The sequence below is a fragment of the Aethalodelphis obliquidens genome, unplaced genomic scaffold, assembly GCF_003676395.1.
Source record: "Aethalodelphis obliquidens isolate GAN/ISIS:26980383/991018 unplaced genomic scaffold, ASM367639v1 scaffold3, whole genome shotgun sequence".
Lineage (NCBI taxonomy): Eukaryota > Metazoa > Chordata > Mammalia > Artiodactyla > Delphinidae > Aethalodelphis > Aethalodelphis obliquidens.
This window is the reverse complement of record NW_020837947.1, coordinates 32530251-32548881: the sequence shown is the minus strand read 5'-3', so window position 1 is coordinate 32548881 and position 18631 is coordinate 32530251. Positions and strand designations below refer to the sequence as shown.

Sequence of the window (18631 nt, the reverse complement as noted above, 5' to 3'; positions counted from 1 at the left end):
GCATTCAGGTCTTTTGTGTCCTTAGGTAGGTTTATTCCTAGATATTTTATTCTTTTTGTTGCAGTGGCAAATGGGAGTGTTTTCTTAATTTCACTTTCAGATTTTTCATCATTAGTGTGTAGGAATGCCAGAGATTTCTGTGCGTTAATTATGTATCCTGCTACTTTACCAAGTTCATTAACTAGCTCTAGTAGTTTTCTGGTAGTATCTGCGAACAGTGACAGCTTTACTTCTTCTTTTCTGATTCAGATTCCTTTTATTTCCTTTTCTTCTCTGATTGCTGTGGCTAAAACTTCCAAAACTATGTTGAATAAGAGTGGTGAGAGTGGCCAATCTTGTCTTGCTCCTGATCTTAGTGGAAATGCTTTCAGTTTTTCATTATTGAGGATGATGTTGGCTGTGGGTTTGTCATATATGGCCTTTATTATGTTGAGGAAAGTTCCCTCTATGCCTACTTTCTGCAGGGTTTTTATCATAAATGGGTGTTGAATTTTGTCGAAAGCTTTCTCTGCATCTGTTGAGATGATCATATGGTTTTTCTCCTTCAATTTGTTAATATGGTGTATCACATTGATTGATTTGCTTATATGGAAGAATCCTTGCATTCCTGAAATAAACCCCACTTGATCATGGTGTATGATCCTTTTAATGTGTTGTTGGATTCTGTTTGCTAGTATTTTGTTGAGGAGTTTTGTATCTGTGTTCATCAGTGATATTGGCCTGTAGTTTTTTTTTTTGTGTGACATCCTTGTCTGGTTTTGGTATCAGGGTGATGGTGGCCTCGTAGAATGAGTTTGGGAGTGTTCCTCCCTCTGCTATATTTTGGAAGAGTTTGAGAAGGATGGGTGTTAGCTCTTCTCTAAATGTTTGACAGAATTCGCCTGTGAAGCCGTCTGGTCTTGGGGTTTTGTTTGTTGGAAGATTTTTAATCGCAGTTTCAGTTTCAGTGCTTGTGATTGGTTTGTTCATATTTTCTATTTCTTCCTGATTCAGTCTTGGCAGGTTGTGCATTTCTGAGAATTTGTCCATTTCTTCCAGGTTGTCCATTTTATTGAGATAGAGTTGCTTGTAGTAATCTCTCATGATCGGTTGTATTTCTGCAGTGTCAGTTTTTACTTCTCCTTTTTCATTTCTAATTCTATTGATTTGAGTCTTCTCCCTTTTTTTCTTGATGAGTCTGGATAATGGTTTATCAATTTTGTTTATCTTCTCAAAGAACCAGCTTTTAGTTTTATTGAGCTTTGCTATCATTTCCTTCATTTCTTTTTCATTTATTTCTGATCTGATCTTTATGATTTCTTTCCTTCTGCTAATTTTGGGGTTTTTTTGTTTTTCTTTCTCTAATTGCTTTAGGTGCACGGTTAGGTGGTTTATTCGAGATATTTCCTGTTGCTTAAGGTAGGATTGTATTGCTATAAACTTCCCTCTTAGAACTGCTTTTGCTGCATCCCATAGGTTTTGGGTCGTCGTGTCTCCATTGTCATTTGTTCCTAGGTATTTTTTGATTTCCTCTTTGATTTCTTCAGTGATCTCATAGTTATTCAGTAGTGTATTGTTTACCCTCCATGTGTTAATATCTTTTACATTTTTTTTCCTGTAATTTATATCTAGTCTCATAGCATTGTGGTTGGAAAAGATACTTGATACAATTTCAATTTTCTTAAATTTACCAAGGCTTGATTTGTGACCCAAGATATGATCTATCCTGGAGAATGTTCTTTGAGCACTTGAAAAAAATGTGTATTCTGTTGTGTTTGGATGGAATGTCCTATAATTATCAATTAAGTCCGTCTTGTTTAATGTATCATTTAAAGCTTGTGTTTCCTTATTTATTTTCATTTTGGATGAGCTGTCCATTGGTGAAAGTGGGGTGTTAAAGTCCCCTACTATGAATGTGTTGCTGTCGATTTCCCCTTTTATGGCTGTTAGTATTTGCCTTATGTATAGAGGTGCTCCTATGTCGGGTACATAAATATTTACAATTGTTATATCTTCTTCTTGGATCGATCCCTTGATCATTATGTATTGTCCTTCTTTGTCTCTTCTAATAGTCTTTATTTTAAAGTCTATGTTGTCTGATATGAGAATTGCTACTCCAGCTTTCTTTTGGTTTCCATTTGCATGGAATATCTTTTTCCATTCCCTCACTTTCAGTCTGCTATGTGTCCCTAGGTCTGAAGTGGGTCTCTTGTAGACAGCATATATATGGGTCTTGTTTTTGTATCCATTCAGCCAGTCTGTGTCTTTTGGTGTGAGCATTTAATCCATTTACATTTAAGGTAATTATTGATATGTATGTTCCTATTCCCATTTTCTTAATTGTTTTGGGTTTGTTATTGTAGGTCTTTTCCTTCTCTTGTGTTTCTTACCTAGAGAAGTTCCTTTAGCATTTGTTGTAGAGCTGGTTTGGTGGTGCTGAACTCTCTCAGCTTTTCCTTGTCTGTAAAGGTTTTAATTTCTCCATCAAATCTGAATGAGATCCTTGCTGGGTAGAGTTATCTTGGTTGTAGGTTTTCCTCCTTCATCACTTTAAATATGTCCTGCCAGTCCCTTCTGGCTTGCAGAGTTTCTGCTGAAAGATCAGCTGTTAACTTTATGGGGATTCCCTTGTGTGTTATTTGTTGTTTTTCCCTTGCTGCTTTTAATGTTTTCTTTGTATTTAATTTTTGATAGTTTGATTAATATGTGTCTTGACGTGTTTCTCCTTGGATTTATCCTGTATGGGACTCTCTGTGCTTCCTGTACTTGATTAACTGTTTCCTTTCCCATATTAGGGAAGTTTTCAACTATAATCTCTTCAAATATTTTCTCAGTCCCTTTCTTTTTCTCTTCTTCTTCTGGGACCCCTATAATTCGAATGTTGGTGCGTTTAATGTTGTCCCAGAGGTCTCTGAGGCTGTCCTCAGTTCTTTTCTTCCTTTTTTCTTTATTCTGCTCTGCAGTAGTTATTTCCACTATTTTATCTTCCAGGTCACTTATCCGTTCTTCTGCCTCAGTTATTCTGCTATTGATCCCTTCTAGAGTATTTTTAATTTCATTTATTGTGTTGTTCATCATTGCTTGTTTCTTCTTTAGTTCTTCTAGGTCCTTGGTAAATGTTTCTTGCATTTTCTCTATTCTATTTGCAAGATTTTGGATCATCTTTACTGTCCTTATTCTGAATTCTTTTTCAGGTAGACTGCCTATTTCCTCTTCATTTGTTAGGTCTGGTGGGTTTTTATCTTGCTCCTTCATCTGCTGTGTGTTTTTCTGTCTCTTCATTTTGCTTATCTTACTGTGTTTGGGGTCTCCTTTTTGCAGGCTGCAGGTTCTTTGTTCCCGTTGTTTTTGGTGTCTTCCCCCAGTGGGTAAGGTTGGTTCAGTGGGTTGTGTAGGCTTCCTGGTGGAGGGCACTAGTGCCTGTGTTCTTGTGGATGAGGCTGGATCTTGTCTTTCTGGTGGGCAGGTCCACGTCTTGTGGTGTTTTTGGGGGTGTCTGTGGCCTTATTACGATTTTCGGCAGCCTCTCTGCTAATGGGTGGGGTTGTGTTCCTGTCTTACTAGTTGTTTGGCATAGGGTGTCCAGAACTGTAGCTTGCTGGTCATTGAGTGAAGCAGTTTTTGATGAGATACTTAGGTTAGGCTAAATTCTGTTGGGTTTTTTTTAATAATTCTTAGCTTTTCAAGTCGCTGAAAACCCCTTTTACGGTGACCTTACATTTTTGTTTTCTCTTAAAGTTCTTCAAATACATTATTTATAGATTCATAAACACTATGATTGTAACTTTTTCTCATCTTTAAAATTAGGATATTAATAGTACTTATCTCATAGAATTGCTGTAAACATTAGATGAGATAATGAAGGCAAGACACAACATATTGTCTTCAGTGTAGTGAATATTGTATAGATAAAAGCTACTGTCCAATTATTACTTATAATACTGTCAAAGCTTCCATTTGTTTTTTGAAGAGCTATACCATACTTGAACCATATCGAACTTATTTTTAATATATATTTATATACATAATTTTATTTAATGTTTATATATGTATATATATCACAACTGCTTGGTACATGAATAAATTCATCAGCCTCATCCTAAACCTACAGAAAGTCTTTCCCTCTATTCAAAGAACTAACAGGCAAAAAAAAAAAAAAAAAGCCTTTTTAATGGGTCTGAAACCACATTTTTATTTTAGAAGATATTTATCTATAAATAATATGGAATAACTGAATCCATTTTAATAAGCCCTAAATAAATGCTAATCTAAAACTTTCTTCTTGAAGAAGAAAGAGGAAAGAGAAATATACAATCCATACCCAAGGAATTATCAATGGCCTTAATGTAGAAGAATTAAATTAAAACACACACATTAACACACAAATTTTATCTTTTGTTAGAAATGTATATTTACTCATTTGATCCCTTTTTGATTAGAGCCAGACAATTTATGTATCTTTACCTAAAATTGGTTAATAGGTTTGGCCTTCTTAAAAACATGCAGTGCACTCATTTCAGCTTTGGCTTCTTTGGTTTGGATACAGTGTGTGAATTTTTTGTGACGGTAAGCCAGTAGTTATTATGCATGGGGGACTCTGGTAGAAATGCAGTATTTTGTACTAATTGCTAACGAAAAGATCTGTAATATAAGCTGCATGATTTGCCCCTTACATGTGCCCAGCTGTAACAACCTGAATGTAGTATTGCATTTGCTAGTATTAGACACAAATTTATCCTGACACTTTTATAAGCAAAGCCTCAAAAACATTTAGTCATGTAAAATATAATCATAGTCTTGAAATATTTGCTTTTGCTCCCATGCATTTCAGGCAGAATCTCATTTTATAACCTTATCTCTATTGCTGAATAGGAGAATGGTTTGGAGAGGTTCCTTGGGGGTCTTGATTATAAGATAGGTGTCAATTTACACTGAGCAGTTACTGCACCCTTATCAAAGAACAATTGTTTACATAATGTGAATATTCCTTGTCTCTATACACTCTTCAGATCTTCCCTATCATAGTGAATTAAACATGGTTTTAATTTGCATCCCATTTCCAGTGTTTGTTGCCAGACATTTCAGACTTTTTGAGGACAAATAAAAGTAGCTTGTGGTGTAAGTTAAATATTTTGTGTCAGGATAAAATAGCAAACCATTATGTAAAGGGCACACTTCCCCATGTGTTTATCTTATAACTGCATGAACTAGACTTGTACAGAAGCTTTGAAAAAACTCCCATGGCTGTCGAATTCATAAGTCTTTCTGACCCATTTGGACAGATGTTAGTGTATTACTTGGAGCATACTATAAAACTTACCTTTCATCTATGGAAATGTGCTTGTACTTTGTTCCCCCAAAAGCAGATACGGAGACCATAAGACATGGGATACTAATAGACCTTTGGACACAGAGACATAAAATGGAATTATGAGTCCTTGAAAGAGCAATTAAGTACATTTTCATTTCAACAACTGAAGATGAGGAACCAAAACAGATGGGCAGGAGGTAGAATAAATGACAGAAAAATCCGTATCCATCATGCCTCTTGGCATCAATTTAGCTCACCAATTTACTCTGTAGTGTATTACAGTAAATCAGATCTAGTTCTGCATTCCAGTCCCTGATTTCTGCTTGTCTGAAGTGAAAACTGAGAGTACTGAGAAAACATTTCCCTGAAAATTTCTGGAACCATCAGTAAGGAGCCTCTAGCCATACCATTATCAATGAGCTGACTCAATTCCTCTTAGAAATGGGTAGGTTATGAATTATAGATAAATTAGAGAAAGAGCTAGCAAAGTATTTCTGAAGCGTACACCACCCTAAAAAGCATAGTGAGATGTCATATTATCAAGTATCTTTCAAGATCTTGAAAGTGAAAAAAGAGCACAGTGCTTTGAATGGAACTTTTAAAGTAGTGATGAACTTGGATTCAGTGGGAAAGGGACCTTCACATTCTTCTTAAGTTTTAATAAAATTAAGAACTGTTGTTAATACTTTTTAACCTATGAATTGCAACTTGAAGTCTCTAAGCTGAATTCACATTCTAAATCACACATGCGAAAATTGACAAAGTTTATCAGTTATCTATTGCTACTACTCCAAAATTTAATAGTTGTTGAGAATATACAGCAACTATATATATCCTCACTATTCTGTAGGTTGGCAATTTGAACAGGGTCCCCTTGGATACTTCTTTTGTTATCATGCGGTGGTGTGGGTTCCTAGATGGCCTTATTCACATGGTAGGACCTCAGTTAGAATGTTGGATCTGCCTCTCTGTTGCTCATGTTGCCTCTCTTCCTCAAGAAGGCTAGCCTGGGATTTTTCACAAGGCAGCAGGATTCCAGAAGTGTGGAAGCAGAAACTGCGAAACTCCTTGAAGCTAAGTCTCAGTGTCCCTCTGAAGCATTCTGATGGTCAGAGTTTGTCATAAAGCCAACCCCGATTCAAAGGGGGATGTGCGGGGGAATAGACTCCACCTCTTAACGGGAGGAGCGGCAAAGAAATGGTAAACACTTTTAACCCTTCATCCTCCCCAGAAATGAGCATCATCTTTATCTGGCCAGTAACCCAACTGTGTCATTTCTTTTATTAACGTTTTGTATATCTTTTCTTCCCCTCCATTCCTCCATTCCAATACCATTCCAATTCCTGTGTCAATATTACCTCATGCAGGTATCATAGCAATCATCTCCTTGACATGAGTCAGTTTCTGCCTCTCCAATCACAAGACAGTTTTCCCTCTCTGGCCATTTTTATACTATGTTTTATAGTTTTATAACTATAAAAACTATAGTTTTTATACTATTCTGTTCTCCACATATCTGTGTGATTCTTCATTTCGTATCATGTATAGTGTTCTCACATTCAGACATTTCCTATTTGGCCAATATTTTTATCTCTATTTCTCTGTCTCTTTCTCTCCCTCTCTCTATTCTTCTCTCAGTCCTCTGCTTGTAACTCCCTGATCTTCTCCAAAATATTTTTTGCTCTCCTTTCACAAAGATAGTAGTAAGCAAATATTTATTGATTATTTACTATGTGCAAGACACTTTCTTAGGCACTGTGACCAAAGTTGATTAAGGTCCCTCTCTGAGGAGAGAGAAACAATATATAAACACATAAAATGAAAAGATAGCCTATACATGCATGAGTGTTAAGATAAAAAGACAAAGGGAATACAGTAGTGGTTGGTGGGGACAGTAATTTCAGAGTCATCAGGGCCTTCTCCTCCGAGGAAGTAACACTTGAGCACTTGACCTAGATCTCCAGGAGTCACATGGGTGAAGATGAAGAAAGAAGTGTTCTCGGCAGAGGAGACAGCAAGTAAAATGACCTCTTCCAAATCCTTGCTCCCTCTAGGATAGAGCATCCCTAAAGTTTGTTATCTGGCCCAATGGTTCTAAACTCTGGCTATATGATAGGATCATCTGGAATCTCTTAAATATACTGTTGCCTGGGCCTCACCACAGACCCATCAAATCAGATTCTCTGGAGGTGGGTAGGGGAAACACCTAGATACCTGTATTTTGTAAATCGCCATGATTTGTATGCAGCCAAGATGGAGAACCACTGACCTACAGTAGTGCTTTTCAAACATTAACATGCATAGGTCACATGGGAATCTTTCTAAAACACAGATTCTGTTTCACTAGATCTAGGATAGAGCCCAAGATTATGTATTTCTAACAAGCTTCCAGGTCATGCCATTGCTGTTGATCTAGTAGTTATTCAAAGTGTGGTGCTCAGACCAGAGTATTAGTGTTCACCTGGGAGTTTGTTGGAAAAGCACGTGATCAGTCAGAGAATCAGAAACCAGGTGATTCGATCACCTCTTGAATCAGAACTGCTAGGGGTATGGCCCAGCCTCCTGTGATTTAAGAAAGCCCTCAGATGATTCTGAAACCCACTCAAGTGTGAGAATCAGACAGGGTCTTGGTGTTTAGACATAGTCAATTTGGTACCTAATTGTGTTCCAGGTTGTGTTTTCTACAATTACTTCATGTCAAGAGGTCTGTTGAAGCTTCTCAAGCACTTGCATTGAACTGAGGGTTTGAAGCCACAGCATTCTTTTCCTTTTACTTAGTTTCCATGCAGAGCAAATTCTCTTTCGTTCTGGCTAGAAGAGGAAGAGGTCCAGCTCTAGTTTCAGATTCCACCTCCAGCTCCCAAAGCCTCTTTGTTCACTCAGCTTGCAAGGCATCAGGAGCTTACAGCGCCCCTGCAGGTGACACTCAACACTTACAGGTGTCACCTGCAAGGAGCTGATTTATTAAAAGCCCTGCTGGGGCAGTTTAATCCCTGTGAAGGGATATTGTAACTCACCTCTAACTGCTGTCCCATCACAGAATCACTCTCTGTACTACTTCTCTTTGTTTACAAGCTTCAGTTAATGGTTTTCTCTCCATTAGGCAGCTCAGGGGAGTCCTGTTTAGAGAACTAATTGAATTCTTGCCAGTTTGGGGCATGATCCAAAGCTGCTCCAGGTCTCAGTATTTTTCATGTTATATATTTTCCTCTCTTCTAACATGTGTATAGTTTTTATACCTCTATCTGCAGGACGTAAGCTAGAAATTGTAACTGTATGCACGAACGCATATCATAAATGTGGTAGCACGTGCTTCTTGGCATGGAGAGCTACATCTCATTACTCTGATGCAAAGAGCGAAAAAAAATTTTTTGAACTAAAAATCCAAACTGAATAGGTATATTTTATAAAGCCTCCAAAAGAATCAATATCTTTTAATTTTAGAAATTTTGCTATTTATGAGATTCAAGTGATAATGGTGAAGAAACCATTGTTTCTCTCCACCACGCTACTACCGTCCAACCCCCTTCCACCACCACTAAATTTGAATAGTCCCCCTTTCTAATCATTGAAAAAATATAGGTAGAACACTAGCACTCTTGGCTACTTCAAGAATAAAGTTTTCCTGGCTTTTGGCAATTATTTATCCACAAAACAGGATTAGGTTAGTCATCAAAGTAGGAATTTGTGGGACTGCATCTAATCATGAGTGATAATGTGCTGAATAGTTAAAGAGGAAGAGTTGGCAAATGCATAAGTAAGTGAACGAGTAAGTAATAAATAAATACATTTCATCATGACAAAAAAATTGTAAAAAGAAGAGTTCTTTTGACTTTTAAAAATATTCTTCTCAATAGATGTCAAGCTAAAGAGTCATACAGTTTTTGAATATGTAATACCTGAAGCACGTAGAGACCTAATTGCTATAGACACTCCACATTGCAATCTAATGGGGCAATGTATACATTTTTAGATTCCAAAGCATATTTTATTGCCAATTACAGATTTCCTCTAGATTGTTCATGTGCGACTCTCTGGGGCATTTATAATGTTATAGTCCATGTTTTACCTCTCCTTTAGTACTTAGGCAGTACACTCGTTTACCCTCAAAATCCATTTGTTCGTCCTCTTTGGTTTCTCAGTTTATATCATCATCCCTATTTCAGGTTCTGGGCAACAGGAATGTCTGCTCTTTTGTTGTTCTTTTCATCTTTTATCAACTGTCATCCATTCGAAAGCATTAATTATCTGAGATGAGAAACATCATCTTTCACAGGATATAGGCCATAAAACATTTCATAGCTGAAATCTTTGCACATCTACCTGAGATGCTTAACAGAAGTAAATATTCTTTGCTGTTTCCCTTTCACAGTTTGTGGAGATGAATGCACCGGCCTTCTTCTCGGTGACTTGGCTCGCCTGGAACAGATGGCCACGAGCATCAACCTCACTGGCCCACTGCCTGCTCCTTATAAAATTCTGTATGGTCTTGAAAATATGACTCAGGAACTCAAGGTAGGTTGGAGCAGTAACAGCAAGAGCCAGGGTAAAAATGACAGAAGCTTCCAAAGGGGTAATTGCCGTAGTTGGTAAATGCTCTTCCCTTTGTCCCAAATCAAGGCAGGCAGCCATTAGGGAAATTCAAAGACTTTCTAAACCAGTGTTTTTCAAACTTGAGAACTATAATTTACTGATTGCTCTTATGGAAAAAGAGGCTCATGTACCCCCAGTGTTTGGCCTAAATCAATTTTATTATGTTCCTTAAATATGTGCAAACATAAAATCAGATATGAACTACTTATACTTAATAGCTCTATAAAATCAAAACAAATTAATCTTTACAAAAGCCTAAAGAACCAATAAAATTCAAATTAAAAACATTAATATAAAATAACAGATGATTTTTGCTGAAAGCAAATTGCTACTTGCAACAAGAATATCACACTGACTACTTCCACATAGGTTCTTTCATCAGCATGTGACATGTGGTAACTCAGTTCTCCTACCTTTCCACAATCTGAACTAGAGAACGCTTTGTGAGGGGTCCTGAGATGACATTTAGCATCACTTGACAAGTGATTTATGTGCTCAATCTGCCATATGATCAAGCAGGCATGCAAATGTAGGTGCTAAGATCAAGTGCGTCTCTCAGGTGCCCAGCCTGGGTTCCAGAAATGCTTACATTAACATTTAAGTTTACAGTCAAAATGAAAACACAAGGTGAAAATTTTGTACGAGGAGACTTTTGAAAGTACTTCAACAAGAAGTAATTTTGTTGTAAGAGAAACACTATTCTAAGACATCCTTAAAGCTTTCAGTAGTTAATGGGATAAAGAGGAAATGTTAAGGAAATTGAAGTTGTTTCACCTGAATAAAAAAAAAAGGTGAAAAGTGACTCCTTGTACACTATCAGTCAATTACTGGATATTTATTAAGAAACTCTGGAAAGCCCCAATATTGCACTTGGTTCCCCAGGGGTTTCATGACCCCTATAATGCAGTCACTACCCTTAGAGTCTATGTGGTTTAAAAGTAGTTAAACAATTAGCAAAAATACATAATTACTACGTGCTTTATAGACATTTGACATACAATAGAGTTCAAAGACTGGAGAAATAGATAAGATCCAGAGTAACCAGGGAATACGTCATTAATGAAAGTGTAATTTGTGTTAGAACTTGAAGGATAGAAACAATTTCAATAGGCAGAGAATTATTGGTGAAGACTGGAAGAAGAAACCTAAGATTTATTCACTAGGCACTGGCGGACATTCTTCTAGGGAATATATTCTTTAATTTAGACCACAGCCTTCAAAGTAAGTATTGTTATCCTTATTTACCAGAAGAAGAAACCAATCATAATGATAGCAAGAATAACATTTATTGATGAGTATCTCTGTGCTAGACAATTGACTAAAGTCTTATGTGAATTATCATACATAGATTTTACAGAAACTCCAAGAAGTAGGAAAGGAGTACTGTATTAGCTATGTTTGTCTCAGATAGCCGGGTAGGGACACTGAGGCACAGAGACAAGGTCACATGGCTACTAGGTACAGAGCTGGGACGTGGAAGGAGGTAGTTTAACTTTAGGGCCTGTGAGAATGAAACTACCTTCACACAGCTCAGAGAGAGAAGGGCTCAGTCCACCAGCAGCAAGGTCTCCTTGACCCCCAGCCCATCCTTACATACTCTTGCCACTGAATCTAGGAGAGCCACATGCGCAGAGGCAGAGGTGTGGATGAGCGAGGCCTGTCCAGCAGACATTAGAAGTCAGGCCTGCTAGTGAAAGATAAGGCTGGAGACTTCAGTGGGGCTGGGTGATATGAAGGACAATCATGAAAGCCAGGCAGAGGAATCCGAGTTCACTTTGTAGGCCCAGCATTCAGGAGTGCAAAGAGTTCTAATAAAGAAAATGCTGACCAGTTATCATGTATGGAAGGAATACAAAGAAAGAAAATTAAACTAGAGAAGCAAATACTTCAGTAGGACGTAAAATAATTTTAAAGTAATAACTTAAGCAGTGGATGAAGTACTGAAGGGCCCACTGAAAGAGGTTCCAATCTGTGGACATCAACCAAGCCTGTGGTTCAGTCACCTGTTTCCTTATGGCTGGGTATTGGTCAGAATGACCTTGATTTTCCTTAAATTCCAGTCTTTCTTGATTCTGTTTGTGTTCTTCTTCCATAACTTGTTTAATATCTGGATATTTGGAACCCCACTTTGATATTCTAAGTCCTTAAGCAAGTCATGTGCCCTCTTTGTTCAGTTCCTTTAACTGTGTCAGTGCTCCCTGGGTTCCAGCCAGAGATGACCAGAAACACACATGTGATAGAACGAAGTTGGGTTTACTAACTTGTTGCAACAAGGGGCACTACACAGTGTGGGGAATTGGGACTGTCTCAATAACAGGGCATTAGGAATCACTTAGAGTATTGGGGGTTTGTGCTAGGGAATTTGGGGGCAGATTCAAGGAAGCAGGAGTTTGTGTTGGACTGGGTACTATTAGGAAGTGGGAATAATTCCATAATTAAGTATTCTAATGAATCTTATCTAGAAGGAGGGAAGAAAAGGGAGGCTAAAGCTACAGTTAGTAAGGAGGCAGTGGTCACTCATATTAGCCAGAAAATGGGATTTGAGGTACTTTTGTGGTCTGCACAGAGACCATGATTTCGTCTGCATTTAGATAAGATTATGGAGTGGTCTCATCTTTTGTTTCATTCATAACTCTCACAGAGTGATGCTGTCTACTGTTAGTGTTTGGTGAGATTGATTATGTTTAATAGGAGAGGAAAATGGCCCATCTGTGAGTGCCAGGGCAGCTCCTACAACATTGATGCCATGCAATTAGTTAGTGTCTGGCCAGGTCCTTCTGTCAGGGCTCCTGTCCTCAAAGAAAGAGGTAATAAACCTGTAAACTGCATCTCTGTTGATTAGAATGGGAGCCTTAAAGACTCAGACAAGGTTCATCTTGACTCTACCCCTTACTGGCTGTGCAATCTTGTATAAATTTTTAAGTCTCTTTAAGCCACAGTTTTCTATATACAAAATGAAATAGCATTTATCTCATAGAACTGTCGTAAGAGCTCAATGAAAAACAAAACAAAACAAAAAGACCTGGAACATAGTAATGTCTCAATAAATTGCAGCAGTTTGTATTATTTGCCAGATTATTCTGCACGGTGCTTTGTAAGTGCCCAACTGAAATAGTTTCTTTCTCTCTTCTCTGAAGGTGAGAAGGCTAAGTTCTTTGTATATAAAGAAAAAATGTGTTCTGTTAAATGTTCAACCCATGATCGCTGCAAGACCATTTACTCTAAAACATATGGAATGAAATCTTTTTCAGCATTTGCTCTCACCTCAGCGGGCCCCAGAGAGGCTCATTCAGTTGGCAGAAGGCAATCTGAACACACTGGTGACAGAAATGAATGAACTTCTGACCAGGGTAAGTTGGCAAAATCATGCTTCTTCTTAAAGCAGATAGATTATGTATAATTAAGGAAAATTACTTCAAATTTCTGAAATGCAAATCTTGTTCTTCCTAAATCCCAATTTGGTGCATGAAATAGATGTATTTTTGACTTGCTACTTCTGCCACAGATAAAATCTGAGAACCCAGTAGCACAAGAAAAGATTGGGATACATACTTGGGAAGTGTCAAGGACAATGGCTAAAAATATCAGAATGACAGTATATTTTGAGTACTCTATCCAGTAGCTTCCATGGTAAAGTTTTTATTGATTCTGGATTCCCAAAGCCCTGGCTCTGATATGTAAGGAAAAAGAAAAACAAATGAAAATACTTGTAGTCTCTTTGATCTCATCATAAGATTTTTGTGTTTGTATAGAAATACAGCCTAAATCATTATCCCCCCACAAAAGAGGAAATGTCCTTTATCATGAAAATCCAAAGCATTCAAGACACTTTTTAGAGTCATAATGTAAAGTCCATGTTGCGTTTATCAGACTTTTTAAGATATTGGGAGTTTTTAATTTTCAAAACTGCAAGAGGGTTAAGGTTCTTTTCCCTGATACAGAATGAAGAAAACAGCATAAAGTCTGCCATCTTGTGGCCAGAAAAATGCATGAACTGGAAAACTGGCCTGGAATTTAGGGATCCAGTTTGATTATCAAAGAACTTTAAATGACAAAAAATATTGGAGCTAGAAGGTTCTTACAGATTATCTAGTCCATTTTTTAAAGAAGAAATCCCTCAGGCCATGATAGTGAAATGAATTAGCAATGGCCGCGTACTTCACCAAATTCAAGGACCTAAGTAGGACCCAGATTCCAGATTCCCACTGACCCAGTACTATTTCCACCTAAGCTGCTGCTGGCTTAGGAGAATTTCCACAGGGAAATCAAATGGGATTCTGAGCACGTGATGCTAAACAATGGCCCTAATGTTACAAATAGCGTACTAAACACATTTTCAGAATCTCCTACCAGCAATGTGGAATGTACAAATACAGAACAGAGTTTCTTGCCAAATGTAGTTAGATATTAATCAGATTAATGAGTTCAAATTATCTCATATCAATTCAATAATTAACAATTTTGTATTGGTTATGTGAATACTAAATAAGAATTTTTAAACAGATCATGCCAAAGTAATCTCAATTCAACAGCACATATGAATGTTCACCACATACAAAGCCCAAGTGCTAAGTGTTGGCAGATGAAAGATAAAAATGAGGCTCAGTCTGTCTTCAAGGAGGTTGCAATCTCGAGTGTGTGTGTGTGTGTGTGTGTGTGTGTGTGTGTGTGTATAAGTATTTAGGTATGTGGAGGGTAATATGGGACAAGTGCAAGTAAATATGTAACACAGCATGAAATAAAATAAAGGAATGTACTTGAGAAATACACACAAATGGATTAATTTAATATTAATTTAATGTTAAGGGTAACTAGGGAAAATTCCATGGAACAGAGGCCTTTCATTCATTCATTCATTTAATTAATCTTTACTAAGGGTCAAATATATTCTAGACACTATAACAGAATGACAGACACTGGGAAAGAGGTATAAGCAAAACTGACACTGTTGTTGCTCTCACTGAGCTGATTACAGCCAAATGATCTGAGCTTTTAATATTATTATTATTACCACCTTATAACTTCTTAACCGGCATCCTTTCATCTTTCCAGCAGACTCTCACATACTGAATTTTTTTAAATGGACTTTGTATTTTTGAGAAGTTTAAAGCAAAATTGATTGGAAAATACCGAAATTTCCCATATGCCCCCTGCCCCAAGACAAGCACAGCCTCCCGCATTATCAACATCCTCCACCAGAGTGATACGTTTGTTCCAATAGATGAATCTACACTGACGAATCATCATCACTCAAAGCCTATAGTTTACTTTTGGGTTCACCCTTGGTATTGTATATTCTATAGATTTTGACAAATGTTTAATGATATGTCTCCACCTTTATAGTATCATTTCGAGTGGTTTCACTGCCCTAAAAGTCCTCCATGGTCTGCCTATTCACCTCTCCCTTTCCTTAACCCCTGGCAACCACTGATCTTTTTACTGTCTCTGTATATCATATAGCTGGAGTCATACAGTATGTAACCTTTTCAGATTGGCTTTTTTTCACTTAGTAGTATACATTTATGTTTCCTCAATGTCTTTTGATGGCTTGATAGCTCATTTCTTTTTAGTGCTGAGTAGTATTCCATTTTCTGGATGTACCAAGTTTATTTATCCATTCACCTACTGAAGGACACCTTCGTTGCTTTTAAGCTTTGGCAATATGAATAAAGCTGCTATAAACATCCAAGTATATAAGTTTTCAATTCATTTGTGTGAAAACCAAAGAGTGCAATTGCTGGATCATATGGGAAGAGTGTGTTTAGTTTTGTAAGAAATCTCCAAACTGTCTTCCAAAGTGGCTGTACCATTTTGCATTCCCAGCAGCAATGAGTAAGAGTTCCTATTACTCCAAATCCTCACCAGCATTTGGTGTTGTCAGTGTTCTGAATTTTGGCCATTCTAGTAGGTATGTAGTAATATCTCATTCTAGTTTTAATTTACAATTCCCTAGTGACATACTATGTTGAGATTTTTTTTTTTTTTTTTTTTTTTTTTTTTTGCGGTACGCGGGCCTCTCAGTGTTGTGGCCTCTCCCGTTGTGGAGCACAGGCTCCGGACGCGCAGGCTCAGCAGCCGTGGCTCACGGGCCCAGCCTCTCCGCGGCATGTGGGATCTTCCCAGACCAGGGCACAAACCCGTGTCCCCTGCATCGGCAGGCGAACTCTCAACCACTGCGCCACCAGGGAAGCCCTCCAATACTATTTTTTAATAAACTTTTTTATTTTAAAATAGTTTTAGATTTACAGAAAAGTTGTTGCAAAGATAGTACAGAGATTTCCCATATACTCCATACCCACTTTCCCTACTAATATCTTGGTATGATCTATCTATCACAACAAATGCACTAATATTGATTATTAACTAAAGACTCTGCTTTTTCTTCAGTTTTACTTAATGTCCTTTTATTGTTTCAGGATCCTATCCAGGATATTACATTAAGTCATCGTGTCTTCTTAGGCTATGGCTTCTAGAATGTGCCAGTTTCTTAGACTTTCCTTGTTCTTGATGATTTTGACAGTTTTGACAAGTTCATGTATTTTGTAGGATGTCCCTCAGTTGGGGTTTGCCTCATGTTTTTCTCATGATCAGAATAGACATATAGGTTTTTGTAGGGAAGACCACAGAGATAATGTATCATTTTATCACGTCATATTAAGAACCCGTGCAATCAGTATGTCTTATTACTGTTGATGTTGATCTTGATCACCGGACTGAGGTAGCATTTGCCAGATTTCTCCACTGGAACATTACTCTTTTTCCCCCTTTCCACACTTCAATACCATTTTTATCTGCCCATTCTTCAGATTTTGTAACATAGAAAGCCTAGAAATAAGACTTCTAAAAGTAAGTATCTCCTTGATAAAGTGAGGATGGCGAGGAAATAGAAATCCTCGCTTATTTATTAACCTTGTCCCCACCAGAAACAGGATTGTCATGGAGACCTTCAATATTCAAAATGATCAATTCTTTCTTTGCCTGTGGTCAATCAGCATGATAATCAAAAGGTGTATTGATACACATGTAATCATAACTAGAGGACTAGATGACATAAATATCCATTAATATTGGCTGAGACCCCCAGTACCTTTATCTCACAGCCATGAATGATTCAGCAGTTGGGCCCAGAGTATAAGTGCAGGGGCCATGACTTCCTATTATCCATGGCTACGTTAGAGGAGATAGTGCCTAAACTAGGAGTGCACATTAGAGTTACGTGGTGCCCAGTCTCACCCCCAAAGGTTGTGATGTATTTGGTCTGAGGCACAGTATGAGCATTGGGAGTTTCAAGAGCTTCCAGATGATTCTGATGTCGGCTAAGATTGAAAACTATGGTGAGCCTAGAGGTACCCGGTTCTTCCAGTTCCCTTTCCTCTGGAAAGTGCTTTCACTGCTACAGCCAATCTTTTTGAGAATCCTTTTCTCTGCTTTGTTAGCTGGCGAGTCACTTTATGACTAGCACATTCTTTTTTTTATTTTATTTTATTTTATTTTATTTTTTTTGCGGTACGCGGGCCTCTCACTGTTTTGGCCTCTTCCGTTGCGGAACAGAGGCTCCGGACGCGCAGGCTCAGTGGCCATGGCTTACGGGCCCAGCTGCTCCGCGGCATGTGGGATCTTCCACGACTGGGGCACGAACCCGTGTCCCCTGCATCGGCAGGCAGACTCTCAACCACTGTGCCACCAGGGAAGCCCGACTAGTACATTCTTTATGTTTGTTAAAACATCTGGCGAGTCTGATCCTGCATAGCTGGTGTGAGCTGCCTTCTGTCCTGCAAGTGCTTGTATATTTTGTGCTTATCTTTTTCATGAAGCAATTTAGTTCTCTGATAGCCCTTGGTAAAGAGAATAATATTCCTCCCCCAGATTAACATTTTAAACATTTATTTTATATAATTTAATGTCAAATATTACATATGCAAAATGTTGCATAATTATGTATCCTTTTCAATGTATTTTAATTTATTGTCATTCCATTTCCCCCTTGGAATATGTTTTTTGAATACGACAATCATATGTTACATGTTCATACTGTCAGACAGTATGATTAGTGTGGAATATTGAGATGTTTTTGATGACAACTCCATATACCTCTGTAGCTACTGTCCTTACCTCCCTCTTCCATTTCACAGCCAAATTTTTTCAAAGACTTGGTCTGCTTTCACTTCTCACTCCACTGTAGTCTAGATTTCCACTCCCAGCCTGCTACTAAAACTATTTCAACTAGGTAATCAATGACAAGCTGGTCACTAAATGCAGTGGAAACTTGATTTTACTTGAACTTCCTACAGCAATTGCCACTTTTGACCCTATCTTCCTTCTTAACATACTCTCCTCTCTGCTTTTATCTTAATTCTCAGACCTTTCATTTTCAAGCTCTTCCTCTGCCCATCCCTCAAAAGTCGATTTTCCTGGGGTCCAGTCCTCAGTCCACACCTCTTCTCACTTTGTAAACCCTCTCTTTTGGCTTTGATCACCACATATATGTTTATGATTAATAAGTCCGTATTCTCAAGACAGACTTCATTCTCCTGTTTCAGTCCTACGTACCTAACTATCAACTGGACATCTCAAATTAAACTCACCGTCTTCCTCTTAAAACCCATACTTTCTTCTGTTTAGAACACCTCAGTGATTTGTCCTCCAATATTTACCAGTCTCCCAAAATAGAACTGAATGGTTGCTCTTCATTCTACCCCAACCCAATTCAGAGGTCTTCTATTACCTCTCTTCCTAAGCTTTATCTAA

The 18631-nt window shown here is 37.9% G+C and overlaps 1 protein-coding gene across 2 annotated transcripts in view; it reads left to right on the top strand.

Moving 5' to 3' along the window:
- The window catches only part of LAMA2 (laminin subunit alpha 2), a 447101-nt gene that overhangs the window by 300013 nt on the left and 128457 nt on the right, over positions 1-18631 (top strand). For both annotated transcript variants that reach the window (XM_027086788.1, XM_027086780.1), the window contains exons 32-33: positions 9663-9805; positions 13135-13233. In XM_027086788.1, coding sequence (XP_026942589.1) covers positions 9663-9805; positions 13135-13233 — 242 coding nt within the window. The remainder of the gene's footprint in view (positions 1-9662; positions 9806-13134; positions 13234-18631) is intronic.